We start from the raw sequence: 22,163 nt of genomic DNA, 5'->3' as shown, positions 1-22,163 counted from the left end.
TTTTTTTACACAGATTATAATATTTTATACATGAGAAACATTTTCTATATACACATTTAACACTTTTCAAATGCTTGAATTACATTTTTTCAAGTGTTTTTATGCAAACTTTTTTGGTTAATATATTTATTAGTATATTTGGAAGTACAAACTAAAGTAAAAAAATAGCAAAAAAGAAAAAGGAAAAACGTGAAACATAAAACATAATAAAACAAAAAAACGATGCTGTGGCTCCCGGTGCCTGGGCCGGCCAAGGTCGTCTTCAGGCGGCAGTCCCGTAGACACAGGGGCGCCCGCGCGTAACGAGGGGACAAACGGCGGCAAGCGGCGGCGCAGGTGAGCCCCGGCCCGCCCCTCCTCCCCCTCCTTTCCTGTCTCCGGCCAGCAACGGCCTTCCCCTCTCCACCTCGCCCCGGTAGCGCCCCCCCGGCACCCGCCCCCATCGCCAATGCGGCCCGCATCGACCCCCTCTGCCCCCGCTCGACATCTCCATCTCCATCTCCGGCCATCCGCGTGTCTTCTCCCTCTCCGCCTCTGCCCCATCCGGCCAGTCTTCATCCCTCCCCTGCCTATTCCACGCATCTTGGATGCGGGGACCTCACCCCCACCCCTCCACCACCCGTCCATGTCCGATGCGGGTCATGGAGTAGTAGCTGGTCGCCGCCCCCTCCCTTGCCCCATGGCGGCGTCAGCTCGCCTCACTTTTAACCACTTCTTAAATCCCAATTCCTCCCATGCCGGATTCTTAGATGCTAACTATTTCTCTGGAATTTGCAGCTTGTTTCAAGGTCGGCACATCCTGTAGGCCAATTGAAGGGACGTGACTAACAGATTCCTAGTTTTTGCTCTCCCAGGTTATTTATATTGCCATATCACTGCATGTGCTTGCTTCTGTTTACAAATTGATTGATGTTTGTCCATGATTTGATATGGCGGAGGATAAATCAGTTTAGCTGCAACATGTGCTTTTGGCTTGGTTTATTTGTTCATAAGGCTTGCTGGACCATGTCAAATATGGCTTGGTATATTAATTTGTGGGACTGAATATGCTGATTGAAGGTTTGTTCGTGCTTTGATATGGCGGAGGAAAAATCATACTTGAATATATAGGAATGGTTGTTGAACCATGGCATATATGACTTGGTTTATTTATTACAAATGCTTGCTGTAGCATATGCGATATGGCTTGGTTTATTAATTGTGTGATGGAATGAGCTTGTGCTGCAGCAAACAGAACATGATTTCAACGAAAGATTGGATTTCATTACAACCTCTTATTCTTTCCCCTACTATCATTGACTATTCGATCCACATCATTCTTTACAGTCGGCCTACCACCCCTGGACCAGCCCAAAGCCGAGTCACGGCCGCACCGCAACTCGCCAGCTTCCGCGCAACAGCTGCGCCGCCCTCGCCAGGCAGCGTGATCTCCTATATCTCCTGCTGGCGGGTCAGTGGTTCCAGCGGACAAGATGCTGGGCGTCTCCACCGGCCAGCTTTTGGTCATCCTCGGGGCCTGCTCCGTGATGATGAGTAAGATTTGGAGCCGCAGCACCTCTCTTTTCTCTTGCCTTTCGTTTGATCTCATTGCCTGCCTGAGCTGCTAAATCGGATAGGTTATGTTACCGATTGCTGCCATAAGAAGATGATTTGGGGAGCTCCCTCTTCTCAATTTGTGAGGAACTGCAGTGAGGGTCCTTTTTTTCCGTTTAGTCTGATTCCTCTGTTCTTGGCAGAGCCCAGTGACATGATCAAGATGGCAAGGGTGGCAGGGAGGATGACCGGGAGAGCGGTCGGTCGCCTCATGCTCTATCGCCGGCAGATGGACGACATCTTCGAGCAGACTGCAGCGAAGAAGGTACCTTGTTGATTCTTGCACATGTATGTGTTTTTGGCGCCATTGTGTGAGTTGATTTTTGTGCGTACATTTTCTCATTAGTGCCACGTGAAACCATATCTTACTCAATGTCGGATCTAGGAATTGGAGTTAGCCGGGGCAAACATTTAAGCTTTGAAAATTTAGGTTCAAATGCAAGTCTACTCAGCCAAAATTCATGAAATTCAACTAGCAGAAACATGAAAAAGTATTAACAATACTTAAAAACCGAGCCTTGAAGTATTCCATTTCTTTTTTCCAATTTTAAAAACTGCCTTGGAGTAAACATTATGTCAAAATAATAATTCAAAAATGCTCCTAGACCTGAAAAGAAAGAATAGAAACAATAGCAAACATCTGTCTATACTATACTCTAGCAAATTGTAAAATTTATACCATACTTCTTTGAATGCCCGTCAATCAAACGAGCTGCATACCTACATGCCTAATTGCTACTGACCTCACTTTGAAGTTGAAACACAACATCAAACAAGGTACATGCCTAGTTGCCTGCTGGTCTACATGGTAAATCGGCTAGACTAGAGATGAAATAGAAAAACCAATACTCAAAAGGAAAAAAAAATCCAATCTGCTTGTTGCCGCTGCCGCGTGCGCTTATGGTTCGTTCGTGCACTGGTGCAAGTGCAGGAGTTGTTACTGTTGCCGTCTCTGCTTATGGTTCGTTGCTGCACCAGCCCAGTGAATATATCTTTCCAAATTGGCTGGTGAAAATTCTATCTCTGTCAGATATTATTAGTTTATGAGGGCCATGCAACTTAATAATGTTCTCCAAGAAAGCTGTAGCAACAGACTGAACTGTGTAGGGGTGTGAAAGTGGAATAAAATGGGCATATTTGGTAAATCTGTCTACTACCACCACTATTACCTCCTTCCCATGAGAATTAGGCAATCCTTCTATAAAGTCCATGGTAATGTGTTGCCAGGCCATATCAGCAATGGGCAGAGGGTCTAAGAGACCAGGTATAATTTGGCTCTCTGGCAAACAGGACACTCTGCAATATAATTCTCCACAAACTTCTTTAATCCAGGCCAAAAGAAAAAATTCTTAATTCTCTGATAAGTAGCCCTCATACCAGAATGTCCTCCAATAGGAGAGGAATGTAGGGCTGTCAACAGTTCTGTTTCAGTTCAGTATTGTCACCCACAACAATCTTGCCCTTATATCTGATGATTCCAGAGTGAAAGGAGTATTCTGTAGGGGAGGCATTGTTGTGTAAGAGCAGCTGTTCCAAAATGGGCTTGTAGAGACTGTCTTGTTGGTACCTGTCATATAAATCCTGTGCCCAGAGTGGAATTCCCATAGACAGAGTCATGAGCTGATGAACTTTTCTAAAAAGAGCATCTGCTACTCTGTTGTAGATACCCTTTTTGTACTGAATGGAAAAATCAAATTCCAGTAACTTCATCATTAGCTTATGTTGAATGCCTCCTGTAAGTCTCTGATCAGTGATAAACTTCAGAGACTGCTGGTCTGTTTTGATAATTAACTTTGCTCCCAGAAAATAGTGTCTCCACCACTTGAAAGCTTCTACTATAGCTAGTGCTACTTTTTCATAAGTAGACATGACAGAATTCCTAGGGCAAAGAGCTGTGCTATAGTAAGCCAATGCTTTTCCATTATGCATAACTACAGTGTCAGGCCCGAGTGGTCTGACGGACTAAATTCAGAAATCGCACCAGAATTCAGAGAATTATCACTTGCCAAGCTTGATTTCAGAGGGAAGTTTAGCTAGGGTTTCGGTTACATGGAGACCAACCGGGAACACCGGCGGCTAGGGTTTACCCCAAGGAAGAATAAGCATGAGCACGCAGGCTCTCAAATCCTGGCTATATAGCCTTACAAGACTCTAGAAGGTGCGAGAACGCACATGGAGGAGAGGGGAGTGGTTGAGCTTTACAGAGAGATCTACAGCGACGCCTTGACCACCCAGAGCCGTCCGATGGGATATCAACGCACCACGCCTTCCGAAGCTTGCCGAAGCGGTACGAAGCCATCAGGTGCGTTGGATCGAAGATGGACGGTTTCCACAGCCTCGCGCCAAAGGATAGCAGTCTGAGTTCAACTGAATCAATGAAAACAGAGATCACACCGCTACTGGGTCCTGACAATTCCTCCCGCGCGAGACCAGACCTGTCCTCAGGGCTGAAAGGAGGGAAACACTTTCTGAATGAACTGGGCATCCTCCCAGGTGGCGTCCTGCAATGGCAAGTTGGCCCACTTGATCTTCCAGCGTACCACTGGAAGGTCGATGTCCCCCTGGGTTCGCGGAACCAATTTCCTTTCCAGCAGCAGTTTGGGCTCCAGGAGGATGGTGCCATCAGGGTTGATCAGTGGAAGTTTGGGATTGGGCACCGCCGTAGGGCCGTTGTGCTTCTTTAACTGGCTGATGTGGAATGTGTCGTGTAGTTTGCAACCCTCCGGTAACAGCAGCTTGTAAGCGACCTTGCCAATTTTTTGTAGGACTTTGAAGGGTCCATAGAATTTTGAATGAAGCTTCAGGCACCTGTGAATGCTGAGAGTGGTATGTCTATACGGTTGCAGCTTTAAGTAGACCATGTCTCCCACTTCCAAAGACCTTTCACTTCTCTTTTTGTCTGCATAATGCTTCATCCTTTCCTGTGCTCTGAGTAGGTTGCCCTTGATCTGATTGGCTGTCTGTTCAGCAGTGAGCACAGAGGGTAATGTGTCAGTACTGTCCTCGGGGTATAAAGCAGCTTCAGCTAGCATTTGTGGTTTCCTGTTGTACAAGGCCTGAAATGGTGTGATTTGTAGGGCTGTGTGAAAGCTTGTATTGTACCACCATTCAGCCAGGGCCAGCCACTGGTGCCACTTAGTTGGTTTGAGGAAGGCCATGCATCTTAGATAATTTTCCATGCACTGATTAACCCTCTCAGTTTGGCCGTCAGATTGGGGGTGATAGGAGGTACTAAGGTGGAGTTTTATGCCCAGTTTCTTGAAAAGTTCCTGCCACAAGTTGCTAGTGAAGATCTTGTCCCTGTCAGTTACTATCACGGATGGAAGACCATCGAGCTTAAAAATATTATCCACAAATGCTCTAGCCACAGAACTGACAGTGATAGGGTGCTTCATAGCGATGAAATGGCTGTACTTGGTGAACCTGTCCACTACCACGAGGATTAAGTCTTTGTTGTTGGATGTAGGCAGCCCTTCCACAAAATACATGCTGATATGGCACCAAGCAAAGTCAGGGACTGGCAGTGGCTGTAACAAGCCAGGATATCTGCAATGCTCTGCTTTGTTGATTTGGCAAACAGGACACTGTTTGATAAAATCCACAACTGCTTGCTTCATGCCAGGCCAATGGAATAATAGCTTGATTCTCTGATATGAAGCTCTATGACCTGAGTGACCCCCCAATTCAGAGCTGTGTAAGGCAGCAATTAATTTGTTTTGGAGGGGTTTGCTGTTTCCAATCACTACTCTGTTTTTGTATCTGAGAATACCATTCTGGAGAGTGTAGTTGGGCAAGCCTGAAGGATTAATGGATAATTGGGTGATCAACTCCTTGCATTTGCTGTCAGATTTGTAAGTATCAGTAACCTCTCCTATCCAAGCAGGTTTAGCTGTACTAACAAACAAACTATGGAGTTTGTGTTGCACTCTTGAAAGTGCATCAGCCACTCTGTTGGTATTTCCCTTCTTGTACTCAATTGTGTAGTTGTATCCCAACAATTTAACCAAGAGCTTATGCTGAATGCCTTCAGTAAGTTTCTGGTCTTGGATGTACCTTTACTTTGTTGGTCAGTCCTTATTATGAGAGAAGAAGCTGAAAAGTAATGTTTCCATTGTTTGAGTGCTTCTATAATAGCCAAAGCTTCTTTGTCGTAAGTGGACCAAGCAGTAGCTCTAGGTCCAATTGCTTTGCTGAAGTAAGCAATGGGCCTTCCACCTTGCATGAGAACAGCACCAATTCCATAAGCACAAGCATCAGCTTCTAGCACAAATGGCTTTGTGAAGTCAGGAAGAGCGAGGACAGGAGCTTGGGTCATCTTATGTTTAAGCGTGTTGAATGCCTCCTGCTGCTCATTTGACCATTGGAAACAGTCCTTCTTAAGGGCATTGAAAAGAGGTTTGCAGATATATCCATAATTTTGCACAAATCTTCTGTAATACCCTGTGAGGCCCAAGAAACTTCTCAATTGTGAGACATTTTCAGGAGCAGGCCATTTAGTGATTGCTTCAATCTTCACAGGGTCTGTGGCAACCCCATCTCCCCTAATAATGTGACCCAGGTACTCCACCTGAGGTTGAGCAAAAATACATTTGCGTAAGTTGACCACCAGTTGATTTTCCTGTAGGGTTTTAAAAACCTCATCCAAGTGTGCCAAATGGTCCTCCAATGTTTCACTGAAAATCAATATGTCATCGAAGAAGACCAACACAAATTTTCTGAGATATTTCTTGAGGATTTTGTTCATTAGCATTTGAAAAGTGGCAGGGGCATTGGTTAGGCCAAAAGGCATAACCAAATATTCATAATGTCCACAATGAGTAGTGAAAGCTGTCTTTTCAATGTCTTTCTCCTTCATTCTTATTTGGTGATAACCACTTTTCAAATCCAACTTGGTAAACACAGTAGCCCCATGAAGCTCATCCAGCAAATCCTCAATAACTGGAATAGGGTATTTGTTCTTGATGGTTTGGGAATTTACCTTTCTGAAATCATTGCACAGCCTCCAAGACAGGTCCTTCTTCCTAATCAGAATAGCAGGAGAAGAATAAGGGCTGGAGCTGTCCCTAATTATTTGCTTATTGACCATGTCCTGTATGATTGTCTCCATAGCATTCTTCTGATGATGAGGCAGTCTATAAGGTCTTTGATTGACTACTTTGGCCCCAGGCATAAAAGAAATTGCATGGTCACAAGCCCTAGTAGGGGGCAACATAGTAGGACTAGAGAAAACCCTTTTGTACTTTCCCATCATGGCCTTAATTTGAGGGTGCACAGGGGCTGTTGGTGTATCTTCAGGCTGTAGCTTGTTGACAACAATAACTGCTCCACAAACTGCTTGCTCCATTATATGCTTATCCCTAGATTCAGTGACCGGACCAGATGGCAAGCTCTCATCAGAAAAAGTGACCAACTTCTGTTTGTCCTTGGTAATCTGAAATTCCATAAGGTCAAAACTAATTTGACAGGGTTGTGGGTGGACATTCAATCAGCTCCCAAGATAATGTCATAGCCTTGAAGTTTAAGAATTCTAAAATCTGAAGCAAATTCCTCTCCCTGAATGGTATAAGGACAGTTTGGGGCCATGAATTCAGTCCACAAAGTGCCCCCATTGGCCACCAGCACCTTTGTCTTCTTAGTGGGAGTAAGAGGGCACTTGCTCAGAGTAGCAAAAGCAGGGGACATGAAGGTTGCAGAACTACCACTATCAATGAGGGAAGTAGCAGGGAGTTTGCCCACCATTACTGTGACAGTAAAACTGAATTTTGAATTGTTGATTCCCATTAAGGCATGCATGGACATTTGTAACTGTTGCTGATCAGGTGGTTCTGCATTGCCTTGTTCCAATTCTTCAGACATTTCAGTGACATAGACCAAATCAGTATCATCATGGGTCTATTCTTGCAAAGCCTGAATTTGAGCTTGGTTGCTCATTTTACACACCTTTTTGTGACCAGGAAACCAAGTTTCCTTGCATTTATAGCAAATAGCCTTGAGTCTTGCTTGTTGAATAACAGCAGGAGTGTTATTGATGTTAGTTCTGGGCTGTTCCAGCACTACTGATTTCTTGGCAGCTGTGGGAGGGAACTGAGCAAAATTCTTTCTTGGGGGTTGGGCTTGCTCCATTCTTCTAGCTAGCCAGATTGCTCTTTGTAAATCAGCAGGTTCATGACACTGGACATAATGTTGTATGCTGTCACGCAAGCCAGCTATGAAACTGTTTTTGAAATAATCATTTGGAAGGGCAGGATTGTCCCTCCTCATGAGGTTCATGTGCTGTTCAAATTTGAGGATGTAATCATTGAGGCTGCCTGACTGAGTGAGGGCATGGAATGCTCTGACATTATCACAAACAGAATGTTCTGCAAATCTATCTCTTGTAGAAACTAGGGTTCTACCGGGTCTAGGCCGGAGGTTGTAGGGGAAGGAGGGAGCTGGTCATGGACGAACACGCTGACGCCGGCGGCTGAGAGGAAGATGGCGCAGGGAAGGAGGCGGCTAGGGTTAGGTCTCCCGGCTCCCTAAGGAAGCCGAGCAAATATGATTGCTTCTTGCTTGATTAGATTGATACATCTCCTCTCCTTATAGAGAGGTTTACTTGACTCCTAAGTAAACGATAAGATAATCAGGCTAAGCCCCTAATAACGATAAGATAACTTGGGCCACAACCCACTGGGCTAAGCCCCTAATATGACGGTCATAACACTTCTCTCCGCCTGCACAAACAGCTCGTCCTCGAGCTGTAAGGTGGGGAAGCGCTTGCTGAACTCCTCGAGGTGATCAACCAGCGTCAAACACCTTCGCGACAGCTGGGGCGGTCAGGTCGGTGGTGACGGCGTCCTCAATGTAGTCTACAGCCTCCAGGTAGAAGAGTCGCGGGCAGACGTGGCCGGGCGTGTAGGGCTCGTCCCAGTTGAAGCACAACCCTTGGCGGCGATGCTCGAGTAGCTCGGCCGAGGTGAGGCGGCGGAACGGGCGCGCCGCGGTCGCGGCGAGGGGTGACGCAGAAGCCTGAGCAGGCCGACCCTGCGCGGGAACATCTGGTCCAGGTAGTGGCCCAGTGGCCCGGGACGGTGATGCCTGCTGCGTGGCCACCGCGCGGCGCTCGAACGCGTGGGCGTAGTACATGGCCGTCTGGAGGTCCTGGGGTCCCTGCAGCTCGACGTCCACGCGGATATGATCTGGCAGACCGCCGACGAAGAGTTCAGCCCGCTGGTGAGCCGTCACGCCGGACGCGTGGCACGCCAGGGCCTGAAAGCGGTCGGTGTAGTCTTGCACCGTAGAGGTGAAGGGAAGGCGGCCCAACTCGGCCAGGCGGCTCCCGCGGATCGGCGGCCCAAAATGAAGGAGACACAGCTCATGGAAGCGCTCCCACGAGGGCATGCCGCCCTCGTCCTGCTCGAGGGCGTAGTACCATGTCTGGGCTGCACCGCGGAGGTGGTAGGATGCCAGCCAAGTGCGCTCCGACGCGAGCGTGCGCTGCCCACGGGAAAACTGGTAGCACTGGTTGAGCCAGTTAAGCGGGTCCTCCGTGCCGTCATAAGTGGCGAAGTCGATCTTGGCGAACCGTGGCGGCGGCTGGGTCGGCGCGCCATGGCCTACCGGCTCGGCGGTGCGGAGCAGTGATGATGACGGCGCCCGGTCAACGGTGGGGAGGCCGTCGTAGGCCCCCGCGGAGCCGGACGAGGCCCCATACTACAGTGTGGGTACCGATGGGTGCCCAGCCTTTGTGTAAACTGGCGGTGGCGGAATCGGGGACGGTGTCGGCGGAAACTGGACCTGCTGGATCGGGAGACCCCCCGGTGTGGACTGGCCCAGTCCGGAGCAGGGCGGCGACGGTGGAAGCTGGACCGGCGCGGTTGGCGCGGCTGGGGCCAGCGCGGGCCAGTACGGCCACTGCGGCGCTGGGGCGGGCGCGGGAGCCGGCGCGGGCCACTGCGGCCAGGACAGTGCTGGGGCGGGCGAGGGAGGCGCGGGTGGCGTCGCGAGAGTCGGTGCGGGCCACTGCGGCCAGGACAGCGCTGGGGCAGCCGGCGGCTGGAGCGACGGATGGCCCCCGGCGATCGCCGCGGGGACCGAGCACCAGGGCAGGGCCGGCGGTCCGGAGGAGACGGCCGGCGGCGGAGGCGTTGGCGGCCCATACGGACCGGCCAGGAACAGCCGGATTCCTTGGACCGCGACGACCAGATCGTTGAGGACGCCAGTCATGGCCTCCGAGGAGTAGACGAGCGGCGTGGTGGAGGGTGATGGCGGCGGACCCGTGGAGGGGGGCGGCGACTGGCCGGTCGATGCGCCGGCGGTGGAACCCATCGACGCTGAGGGAAAGACCAGTGGTGCCGTGGAGAGGATCGGCGATGGCGCGGCGGCGGTGGTGGCGAGGGGCAGCGACGGGCTTGGTGGTGGTGATGACATGGTCGAAACCAAGCCTGATACCAAGCTGGTAGAAACTAGGGTTCTACCGGGTCTAGGCCGGAGGTTGTAGGGGAAGGAGGGAGCTGGTCGTGGACGAACACGCGGACGCCGACGGCTGGGCGCCGTTGTGCGCGAGGAGGCGGCGGCTGAGAGGAAGATGGCGCAAGGAAGGAGGCGGCTAGGGTTAGGTCTCCCGGCTCCCTAAGGAAGCCGAGCAAATATGATTGCTTCTTGCTTGATTAGATTGATACATCTCCTCTCCTTATAGAGAGGTTTACTTGACTCCTAAGCAAACGATAAGATAATTGGGCTAAGCCCCTAATAACGATAAGATAACTTGGGTCACAACCCACTGGGCTAAGCCCCTAATATGACGGTCATAACAATCTCCCACATGTCTGCAAAATCTATACCAGGGTAGAGTGTTAGCTTGAATTCCAGTGCCTCTCCACCATTCCATTGCAGGGCCAGTGAGGTATGTGACTGCAATTTCTGTTTTACTTTCAGTAGGAGTTCTAGCAGCATCAAAATACATCTCAATGGCTTGTATCCAAGAATCTGTGCCACTTCCATCAAATTCAGGAATGTTCATCTTGGCAGGTTTAACCAGAGCTAGGGGTCTTCTGCCATCATTCTGCACTTCTCTGTTGGTCTGAGCATTTCTCCTCAGCAGCTCTAATTGAGCTTCTGCTTCAGCTTGAGCATTAGGAGGGAGAGGAGGCAAGGTAACAGGTGGCTGCATTGGTTGTGGAGCTTGCAAAGCCAATCTATTCTCCAACACCGTTTGGACTGGCCTGTTTTGAGCGAAGTGTGGATGTCTGTAGGGAGGCTTGTTACTTCCATCCAGCTGCAGTTCTTTACCCGTGTTGACATCCACTAAAACCGCAGATCCTGCTGTCTCCGGAGTGTGCACGCCCTCTCCAGGTTTTTTAGCAGGGCCCTGTGGAGTTGCATTGCTTGTATCCGGGGCCTCCTGCGGAATGGGGGTGGGACGTCTCTGGGTTGGGGAAAAGACGTAATGAACTTGTTCAAGCAAACTTGCAGCTCACCCAAGGTCTTTTGCACCGACTGAAAATTGCTTGATACATGTTCTCTGAAATCCAGGAAGTCCTTTCTGTCCAGCTCTCTGGTCTGCTGAAGGGTTTTAACATCCAGTTGCAGAGATTGAAATTCCAGAGATTGAGTGCCCGAAGAATCAGCTTTTCCTCCCATAGTGCCAACTAGGACTGGTAGGAAGGAATTAAGCTGGCAGGAAGCCAAACCACCTTTCTACCGATGATCCAGCAAGAGAAAGGAGGGGATTTTACAACAGCACAAGGCTGCAACCTGACCTTAATCTTGAAGATCCTGCCACCGCCATGCCGCCGCCATCGCCGCGCCGCCAAGAAGTACTTCGGATCCGGGAGGGTGGTGGGATTTTACTACCAAAGCAAGGGGCTTTAGTAACCACTAACCTGACCAGACCAGTACCCGAATTTCATCGCCGCCTGCGCCACCGAGAAGGACCGCCGCCGGGATCGAGGGGGAACAAGAGGATTTTACGGCACCTCCAACTCTTTTCCGGCCCCAAATCCAGCACGCCGCCGAGGAACCAACCTTGCTCTGAATACCAATTGTCAGGCCCGAGTGGTCTGACGGACTAAATTCAGAAATCGCACTCAGAATTCAGAGAATTATCACTTGCCAAGCTTGATTTCAGAGGGAAGTTTAGCTAGGGTTTCGGTTACATGGAGACCAACCGGGAACACCGGCGGCTAGGGTTTACCCCAAGGAAGAATAAGCATGAGCACGCAGGCTCTCAAATCCTGGCTATATAGCCTTACAAGACTCTAGAAGGTGCGAGAACGCACATGGAGGAGAGGGGAGTGGTTGAGCTTTACAGAGAGATCTACAGCGACGCCTTGACCACCCAGAGCCGTCCGATGGGATATCAACGCACCACGCCTTCCGAAGCTTGCCGAAGCGGTACGAAGCCATCAGGTGCGTTGGATCGAAGATGGACGGTTTCCACAGCCTCACGCCAAAGGATAGCAGTCTGAATTCAACTGAATCAACGAAAACAGAGATCACACCGCAACTGGGTCCTGACATACAGCTCCAATTCCAGTGCAAGAGGCATCAGTTTCCGGTATAAAAGGAGTGGAGAAATCAGGTAATGAGGTAATGAAAGAACAGGGGCAGAGATCACTGCCTGCTTCACCTGCTGAAAAGCAGTGTCCTGAGCTGCAGACCACATGAACTGGCCCTTTTTGAGCATGTCATGCGGTGGCTTATCAGATGATCCCATAATTCTTAATGAATCTTCTGTAGTAACCAGCCAGCCTTAAGAAACTTCTCAACTGAGTGACAGTAGTAGGGGTAACCCAATCTGCAACTGCTTGGATCTTAGATGGATCAATAGAAACACCATCAGCAGGAGAATATGTCCCAAATATTCCACCTTGGGAACAGCAAAGACACATTTGGATATTTTGGCAAATAGTTGATGTTTCCTCGAAAGAGAGAAAATTATGTTCAAGTGCTTGATGTGGTCACTCAGATTTGAGCTGTATATCAGGATATCATCAAAGAAAACTAACAAGAATTTTCTTAAGTAAGGCCCACATATGTTGTTCATCACAGCCTGAAAAGTTCTTGGAGCAGTTTACTGGCCAAAAGGCATGACCAAAACTTGCCAAAAGTAAGCTCTGAATGCAGTCTTGTGGATATCCTCCTCCGTCATTCTTATTTGATGATAACCAGACCTCAAGTCCAATTTGGAGAAAATTTTGGCACCATGAAGCTCATCTAGCAAATCCTCAATAACAGGTAATGGGAATTTGTTCTTGATTGTAAGTTCATTGACTTTTCTACAATCAATGCAAAATCTGGAAGTGTTATCCTTCTTTTTAACCAAAATAGCAGGTGAGGCATATGGACTCTGACTAGGTCTGATTATGTGTTTGGCAATGAGCTCCTTCAACTGCTTTTCCATCTCTTGTTTCTGCAAATGAGTGACCCTGTATGGTCTAATATTTGGAGGAAGAACACCTGGTTTCAGAGGACTAGTGTGGTATAATGCTCTCTTAGGAGGTAGAGTTGCCGGTTCCTTGAAAATATCCTTATACTCCTGTAACAACTGTTGAATTGCTATGGGCAAAGCTGTTTTTCTGTCTGCTTTTAAATTCAAATCATATAGTTGAATAACAAACCCAGGTGTACCCTTATCGAAGATTTTCGGTAGCTGTTCAGCCTGAATTTCAATAGGGAACTACAGTACTAGTACAGATTGCTGTAGTGACTGTTGTTTTGTCAGCTAGAGTGAATGAAAAAAGTTTCAGTGGAATGTCAAATAAAATGGGGCTGACCAGAGAAAACCAATCACATCCAATAATTACATCATGGTGGGGTAGCTCCAAAACTCTGAGGTGATGTTGGAACTTGAGTTTAGCTATATTCATGGGACAATTTGGGACCACAGAAGTAGAAGATAACATTCCTCCTGCCACTGCCACATTCTTGGGTATGGTTGGCAGCAGAGCACCAGTAGGAATGGCAAACTGTTCATCCATAAAAGAAGATGTACTGCCGGCATCCAATAAAGCTACTGCTCTTTTTCCATTGATGTGAATTATGATTGTGGGAGTAGAAGAAGAGCTAGTTCCACTTAAAGCCTGAGCAGAAATACACATTGCAGCCTCAGTGGGTTCAGTGAACTGTTCCTGGTTCTGTATTTCACCACCTTCAGTGTTAGTCAATTTGTTCCTCTTCCATAACATGGATATTTGGAACTAATTTACATTTATGGCCCTGCACCCACTTATCTCCACATCTCCAGCATTCTCCCACTTTCCTTGCTCTTTGGAACTGGGCATTAGGAGGTTCCAGTTGTTTTCGGGGTTGTTGTTGAGGTAATTGGAGGTGCACATTTCTCTGCTGCACTGTATTGTTCTGTTTCTGATAGAAGTTGTTGTATGGCACTGGAGGCTTCTTGGGAGGTTGACATGGTTCAGTATCTCGCTAACCATTAAGCATCATTAAGTGTCTGAGGTCTAAGGGGTCTAACTTGATACTTGATGCCCTCTCTAAGTCCATTTACATAACACCTCACAAACCAGAGTTCAGAAAGTTCCGGTGTTTCTTCCTGCACATCAGCCATGAGATCTTCAAATATTTTGGTGTATTCCAACACTGTTAGATTGTTTGTTTGACTGTTAGACTTCTCTGTTAAATATAGGAACCTTGGGAAGAAAATCTCTTTGTCAATTCAGTGCAGAATTCAGGCCATGTCAATTGCTTTTTCAATAGCCCAGACCTCCTTAACCAGACATCAGCCTCTCCAATGATATAGAGCTGTGCCAATGAAACTTTGTAATTCTGAGGAGCTGCAGCCATTTGGAAATATCTATTGCACTGTCTAGTCCATCCCACAGGATCTTCTCCTTAAAATCTGGGAAAATCCATCTTAGGCCCTTTTGTTATAGACTTCATGGAACTGTGCTTTCATTTCCTGTTCATAAGTCTTGAAATAACCTTGACAAAACTGTCTCTCCCTGCTTTGGTTGAATTGATTGAAAGCAGGAGTATAGGCTTGTCCTCGAGAAGGAGCAGTAGGTGTATGGTCATTGACACCATCAGGTGACTGTTGCTTTCTGAGACCAGGGGCTACATATGGCCTGTTGGTTCTAATTGGAGGCAAATTGCCACAGTGCCTGTTGAGTTCCTTCTCCAATTCCATTTGTTTCCTGAGAACTTCAGTCCTGTATTATGCTGTTCTAGTTGACTTTGCTGCAGAGTGGGAGGTTTAACATGCTCCAAGTCTTCAGTAACCAGCTGTTTCTCAGCATTCCTAGAGCTCTGTGGTTGCAGAGTTTTCAGAACAGAGCTCATAGCAGCTTGCTGTTTACCCAGATCGAGGACAGCCTTTTGAACATCTCCTACTTGTTCAGAGATTTCACCTTGTGAAGAATGAATGAAAACCACGTCGGCCTTGAGCAAATTGACGTCCGCTCTCAGATCCGTCGTCGATTGCTGTTGAGGAAGGAATTCGTCCTTCATGGACAGCACCTCCTGCAAGTCCGATTCGTCCAAACTCTTCGCGCCCTGCCCCATCGCCTTGGTCTAAGGAAGGAGAGAGGCATTTTACCACTGGATCGAACCTGATCTCGTCTGTCGACCCAGTCGTCGCCACAGAAAACCCGCCTCCGAGAGCAGCACCACTCGCCCGTGAACCTGGGATTTTACCACTGAATCGATGCGATTCAGCAACCAGTAACGCCCAGCGGGCCGCCGCCGAATGAATCTACCGCCGCCACACATCAGGGAGAGGAGGGTGGGGAATTTCCCGGTCGCGCCTCCAATCCGCACCCTGCCGCCGAGGAAAAACTGCGCTCTGATGCCAATTTGTCAGATCCCAGTCCTATCTATGTTGGATTCAGGATAGGTTACTAGAAATCACAACGGAATTTCGCTATCTATCTGACCGAATCCATGGCCTCGATCTATATTGATACGGTTTGGGTACCATGTTCTAGCCTCTCAGCCAAATACAATAGAAAAGCATAAACCTCTCACAGCCACAGCCTGGCTTTTATATAGGCGGGAATTTACTTAACGGTAATATGAGGGTAAATAGTAATACGACAACTGGACAGTAAGTAGTAGAGGGTTGATCTGAACCGTCGAGCGGAGTCCAGCAGGGATGAAGCAATGACGACCGTCCGATCCTGGCGAAGCATTATCTGTCCAGAGCTACAGTAACTGAATGTTGGATATGTCCCGTCAGGTATCTGACACTAACTCGAACACAAGTCAGATTGTCTGACTTGGCAGTTTGCAGCAGGTTGAGCTCCTTGTTGGTGTACCTTGCTTCCTCTTCGATCCCCTTCTCCTCCATAGCCTGGCCTTCATTCCTCACTTCTCCATGCTTGATCCCTTCACACCTAAGAATGCACAAGGTTCCGGAGTGAGGTGGTAACCATGTCTCACATGAATCCACAGGGAGTTCGAATAGGAAGTCACCTCGGTTCTGATAGCTTGTGCACTAGCCTTTGTCATTGGTCCACTTGGAGCTTGTGGGGTTGATGATGATGGGTTCAGGTGATGTCCATGGGATGCTCCGCATCAAAGAGCCTTGGTTTCTTGAAGACATTTAGTTTATTCATAGTGTGAGAAAGATAGGCAGCTGTTTGTAAGAGACCATGGCAGAACTTTGCATTATGTGCATTGACTCAGTAACCAAACCACCCATACCTAAGTTCATGTAAATTTGTTTGTACAAAAAAAATTATGGGTCATAAGTCATAATATCTGTAAGCAAAGGAAACTTACAGTTAGCTGTTTTCAGAAAAATAGTTGCTAGCTACAGTTCCACACGTTACATATGTTGTTAGTAGGCTGCTTTTTATTTGTAATAATGATAAATTGGAACAGATTGAATGATTTAGCCATGCTAACTTGCTAATAGTTCATGCTATTCAACATAATTGAAACATTCTCGTGGTTAAATTCTTGATTATTATGCATAATTAATTTACGCCCCTCCGTTACTCAGATTAATACGGAGCTTCAAGATGCCATGTCAAAGTTACAATCAATTGGTTATGAAGTTCAGAACTTGTCTAGAATAACTCCTGGCCAGTTTATCAAAAGGCAGCACAACACCGGTAACTTTTTGTATATGATTACTACAGAAGTTCAGAGTACTGCATTTGACTTAAACTAATAGGACCTTTGTTTAAACATCAGAGGGCATGACTGAAGCAGGAACATATGATGGTTCTGCAACTCAGGTATGACAACATCTCATCTTCTCTGTCTTAATATAAGTATTTGACTAATTGAATTATTATTGCATACATTGATGTACGGTAACGTTGTCATAGTTCATTGTTGTGTTGAACGCCCAAATGCACTCGTACCTATTTATCCTATTGTTTTAAATAGCACGCTATAGCATAAAATGTGTAGGATGCTTCATAAAAATGCAATTTAGGTTTGGATATGTGTCAGCCTCAACATCTGTTCTGAAGATGTCTCAAGTGTTGATAAAGTTCAGTTATCGGATGCCCTATCTCGCTCCGCTCGACGTCTGCGATGGCTTCAGGCAAATTTAACGCTTAGGATTAACTACAGTTACTTTTACTCCAAGAATTACTGCGCCTATATTACGCTGGGCTGTGGCAACATTTTCATTATTCCCCTTGTTATTCTGCCTCAATGGCTAGAACCTGATACAATATATAGCTACAGTATATAGAATGGCCTCCTCGATCGGCCTCAAATCTTAGTTCTGTTCTGCAAATTGCTTGATTTCTTTGTCAATTCTGTTGGATCCCCACTGGGATCTGACAAATTGGTACTCAAAAGTCAAAACTTACGGATCCATGGATTCGGCGGCGATTTCTCTCTGGATTGAGTGGTTGGCTCCACAAGCTGGTAAAATCCCACCCAATTTCCCACCCTTTTGGCAGCAGTGAAGATCGGCAGTTCAGGTGGCATTGTGGGAGCAGTGATTTCATTCGGGTACAAGTTGGTATGGTGGATCGGTTGCTGTGGATTCTTTCCTTGGTGGTAAAATTAATCCAAATCAAATACAATAATGATTTGAATTCAAGGCCCAAAATAATTCTTCTTAAACTTCTAAATTCATTTGGGAAGAATCTGATATTTATTATAAGCTATTGCAAGAATTTCTAGGGTTTAGAAAGGCACTATGGATACATTGAAGAACATTTAGGGTTTTGCCCTTCAACAAAAATATGAGGCTTTGAAATTCTCTCAATTCAAAATTAAAGTTAAAGAGGGCAGGCCTGGCGCAGTGGTGAAGTCCTCCCCACTTGTGCCAAGAGGTCCTGGGTTCGAACCAGCCTCTCTGCATTGCACTTTGCAGGGGTAAGACTAGGTTCCTATAATCCCTCCCCAGACCCCACCTTGTGTGGGAGCTTCTATGCACTGGGTCTGTCCTTTTTCAAAATTAAAGTTAAACATGATGCATGCAATGCTCTCTAATGCATTTACTATATTACCATATTCTAGGGCTGTGACAATTTAAGTCTACTTGACAGAGTTTACCATGATTATGCAGTCCGGAGAATTTCGTGATGATATTCGCAGTATAATTCGTGATGAAATTGAGAGCTTTTGTAGAAAAAATCCTGATCAATTTACCAGGAGGTTAAATAATCCTGACGGAATTCAGAACTCTGGTGATTATAATGTCTTTCGTTCACTATAATACCATGCTTGTTCCTTTCCGATTCAGTATTTTTCCCATGCTTTATTTTATTTGCTGACTAATGATTCCTTTTACCAATATATCAGAACAAACAGCTGAAGCTACAAAATTCGATGTAACTAATAAATATGCAATGACATCTAAGGTATGATGACATGTCTCGTCAATTTTAATGCATGGGCTAGTTTATTAGGCATTGATTGCTGGTACCCGTAGGACATGGAATCAGCGAATACAAGCTCTACAAATCTGCACAGCCAAGCAATGATGTATGCCAAGCTAAGTGTATCCGAAGGAATTAAGATGAGTTCTTCCATGAGTGTGAGTAATGGAGAACAATTCAAAGAGAGCAATGGACTGCTAAATGTACTCCCAATATCAGCTGAAACTGCTGGATTGCTTCCAAAACACACAGGTACATAAACAAGGATCTTAACTCCTAACATCTATTTGTTTGCTAGTGCTACCACTGTACTATATGGCCATTGACTCGTACATTTTATTAGTGGTATATAACTCAAGAGTCAAGAAGTTGTTAGTGATAGTCAGAGAAAAACCTAATCACAAAACTAAGTCCTGTACATTTTATACAGAGGAAGACTTGCATGTTTTCTAATTTAATTTCAACCACCCCATGATTTTAGGATCATAAAAGCACAATGGTTAGAGCTAACACTAACATATAATGCATTGTATAACATGTTTTTTTGTCTTCTCTAGATGACATGGAATACATGAGAGAAAATTGCCTTAATAACAACTGCACATGCTCTTAAGTGATATACTGCAACAACTCTCCTATCACTGTAGACCAATATATGTACCGTGTTATTATATCTTGACAGGTGAGCCTAAAGGTTCAGATATACTCCTGGAGGCTGTGCTTGAAGCAGAGGTTGCAGAGAACGCTAAATTTTTCGTCTCACAGCCTCATGATCAGTTGCCCAAGGAGTAACAGCATCTTTTCATCTTTCAATAGCAGTTGATACATCGCTTGCACATTTAACTTTCTTGGTAGCTCTGAAGACAGCTTTGATGGCTGATGATGGCATGTTCTGATCTTCACCTCAGCGGCACAATCTTACGTTCTGACGTTTTTTTAAAGGCGTTACATTCTGACTTCATGTCGATCTAAATGGAGATGGAACCGACAGAATGTTGAGTTGACTGTTAGGGTGTAAATGTTTTGTCAAATAAATTAGGACGTAATGCTAGGCAGTAGTAGCCTTCTTGTTTGTTTAAAAAAAATATCTTTTTTGCTCTAATAGGTATTATTGGTATGTTGATGCGCCGTGTTTCACTGTGATGATTGAAGAAGGTTGAGTTAGCTGCAAGGGGAAATATGTAGTATGATAGAAAGTACTCCCTCCGTTCGGAATTACTTGTCGCAGAAATGGATGTATCTAGACGTATTTTAGTTCTAGATACATCCATTTTCGAGACAAGTAATTCCGAACGGAGGGAGTATGTGGTTATACCGTGTCATTGGGATGATCACATTGTTCAACACATATCCTGTAGTTGTGTAGAAAATATGTACTAGTAGTTGAAACTGGATTTTTTTTCTTCATTTTTGTCCTTTTTATTTTTTTGATATGTGCCCTGCAAAATCATGTTGTGAATAGTTGCCAGTTCAGTATTTGTTGTTTCACACGTACACGGTACACCCATCCTTTCTGCCTGACTGATGCGTTTGTATGAATGACGAGAAATTAAACTGAGAAATCATAAAGGAAAGCCAACATATGTAGCAAGAACATGTAAATGTATATGCTGAGTACAACCAACAATACTCGAAAAAGAAAGTACAACCAAAGGAAACAAATCTTGTCATGGATTCCTATTGAGAGATTTTGGTCGAGTTTTAAGGGCAACTCCAAGGCAGGGACCCAAATGGCCGCGCATTTTGTCAGTTTGGGCTGGTTGAGAAGACAGATGTGTTTCTTTTATTTGGGTCGACACTCGCACCCAACACTTACCCAACACATTTTTTTGCGCTTCAATCCCGGGCCGGTGAGGTCGATCAACTCCGGCGCCGCCTCAACCCACGGGAATGCTGCCTCCCACGCCTGTGCCGTCTGCCCTGCCGGCTGCACTGCTGTGCGGCGGGCTCGCTCCTTCTCCCCCTCTCTTTCGATGCTCCACTCTCATGCCTAGCGGGCACGACATTCCTCCTCCTTGCACTCCGCCTGCATTCGCTGTTCACCCTCGGGGCGCTCCTTCGACGCGCTCAGCCGCACGGGCGGCAAGCTCACCCACTCGCGAAGCTGGCCGGTCCACATGCACCTCTTTGGCTCAGGCTTCGTGGGATGCGGCTCAGCCTTGGGCGGCAGGTTGTACGAATATGTACTCCGTCCGTCCAAAAATACTTGTCATCAAAGTGGATAGAAAAGGGATGTATCTAGAACTAAAATACATCTAGATACATCCTCTTTTTATTCATTTTGATGAAAAATATTTTTGAAAACACCTTCAACACAAGTTTAGCTCCTCCAATTTCTACGTGCGCGCGTGAGCCGAACGGAAGAAACCGGTGACCTGCTCGCCACGTCAGCGATCCGCAGCGAAGTGCATCTGGCTCGTCCATCACAACAGCGGCGAACGGCTGGTATCAGTCCATGTCACGGATCCGCGGCACGACCCCTCCACCAATCAGCGCCCACCCCTTCCATCCTTTAAAGCTCTCCATCCCCTCTCGGTCTCGCCACAACCCATCCCCAATTCCCCACTGGTTCTCCTACCTACCAGCGAAACCCCACCTCCCCGCACCTCCGACCTTCGTAGCGGCAGCAGAATCCATGGCGCCCAAGGCGGAGAAGAAGCCGGCGGCAAAGAAGCCCGCGGAGGAGGAGCCCGCGGCGGAGAAGAAGCCCAAGGCCGAGAAGCGGCTGCCGGCGGGGAAGTCCGCCGCTGGCAAGGACGGCGACAAGAAGGGTAAGAAGAAGGCGAAGAAGAGCGTGGAGACGTACAAGATCTACATCTTCAAGGTGCTGAAGCAGGTGCACCCGGACATCGGCATCTCCTCCAAGGCCATGTCCATCATGAACTCCTTCATCAACGACATCTTCGAGAAGCTCGCCGGCGAGGCCGCCAAGCTCGCCCGCTACAACAAGAAGCCCACCATCACCTCCCGGGAGATCCAGACGTCCGTCCGCCTCGTCCTCCCTGGCGAGCTCGCCAAGCACGCCGTCTCCGAGGGCACCAAGGCCGTCACCAAGTTCACCTCCTCCTAGGCTCCGGTCTTCTTCTCTGAGAGTTTCCCTCTTTTCTGGTTCCTGGCGGTGTGTGGTGAATTGATGTTACCCTGTAGTTAGATTATGTTCCGACTGTCATCCTGTAAGAAATCGTGCACTGTTAATTGGGTCTGAAGTAAAACTGTTATTCCCTCGGAAATATCTGAAGAAATGCTATTGTTCCTGCTTCAGTCTGACAGAATTTCTCTTGGTATTGTTTGATGTGCGACCTGTAGTAATGATAAGTATGGTCCGTGGCTGAACTTGTAGACATCTTGCTCTGCTTCTCTGTTTCTTGCCTTCAGTGTAGCTATCGATTTATGCAATTATTTGTGCTTGTAGGGGATGTCCTTCCAGGGATTCAGTTTTGTTGGTTGGTTCTCCTGCAGTAAACAGGATTTTCAGATTGGTGCTACAGCTCGATTGTTTGGGCTCCAAATTGGCAGAAAATCAAATTTCATGAACAATTTGTCTTATCTCCAAGGATCAAGTGCCTTACAGTTCTGATTTGCAGTTTCTGGTTTAAATTTCTCTTCATCCAGCCAGGAAACCTGATTCCTTCTCTCCAATATCTTTATATCATACTCTGAATAAAAAGAAGGGAATAATAACCAACTCAAAGATAGCTGTAACAGATTTGCACCAAAGATAACTGTAATCTTGTCTGAATATACGTGGGATTCTGGTGGATTTTCAAAACCACCAATTTCAAT

The 22,163-nt window shown here is 46.8% G+C and overlaps 1 protein-coding gene across 1 annotated transcript; it reads left to right on the top strand.

Annotated features, from left to right (window-relative positions):
• Nucleotides 1–231: 231 nt before the first annotated feature.
• LOC123067343 (uncharacterized) lies at nt 232–21,641 on the top strand. The gene is made up of 11 exons (XM_044490178.1): nt 232–336; nt 778–854; nt 1,327–1,533; nt 1,737–1,858; nt 16,535–16,646; nt 16,729–16,772; nt 18,068–18,188; nt 18,304–18,362; nt 18,434–18,632; nt 19,063–19,168; nt 20,772–21,641. The coding sequence occupies exons 3-11, from the start codon at nt 1,473–1,475 to the stop codon at nt 21,448–21,450; spliced, it is 1,503 nt and encodes a 500-aa protein (XP_044346113.1). The 5' UTR covers nt 232–336; nt 778–854; nt 1,327–1,472; the 3' UTR covers nt 21,451–21,641.
• The last annotated feature ends 522 nt before the right edge of the window (nt 21,642–22,163 follow it).

This window comes from Triticum aestivum, chromosome 3B, assembly GCF_018294505.1.
Source record: "Triticum aestivum cultivar Chinese Spring chromosome 3B, IWGSC CS RefSeq v2.1, whole genome shotgun sequence".
Taxonomy (NCBI): Eukaryota; Viridiplantae; Streptophyta; class Magnoliopsida; order Poales; family Poaceae; genus Triticum; species Triticum aestivum.
This window is presented reverse-complemented; position numbering and strand designations above follow the sequence as displayed.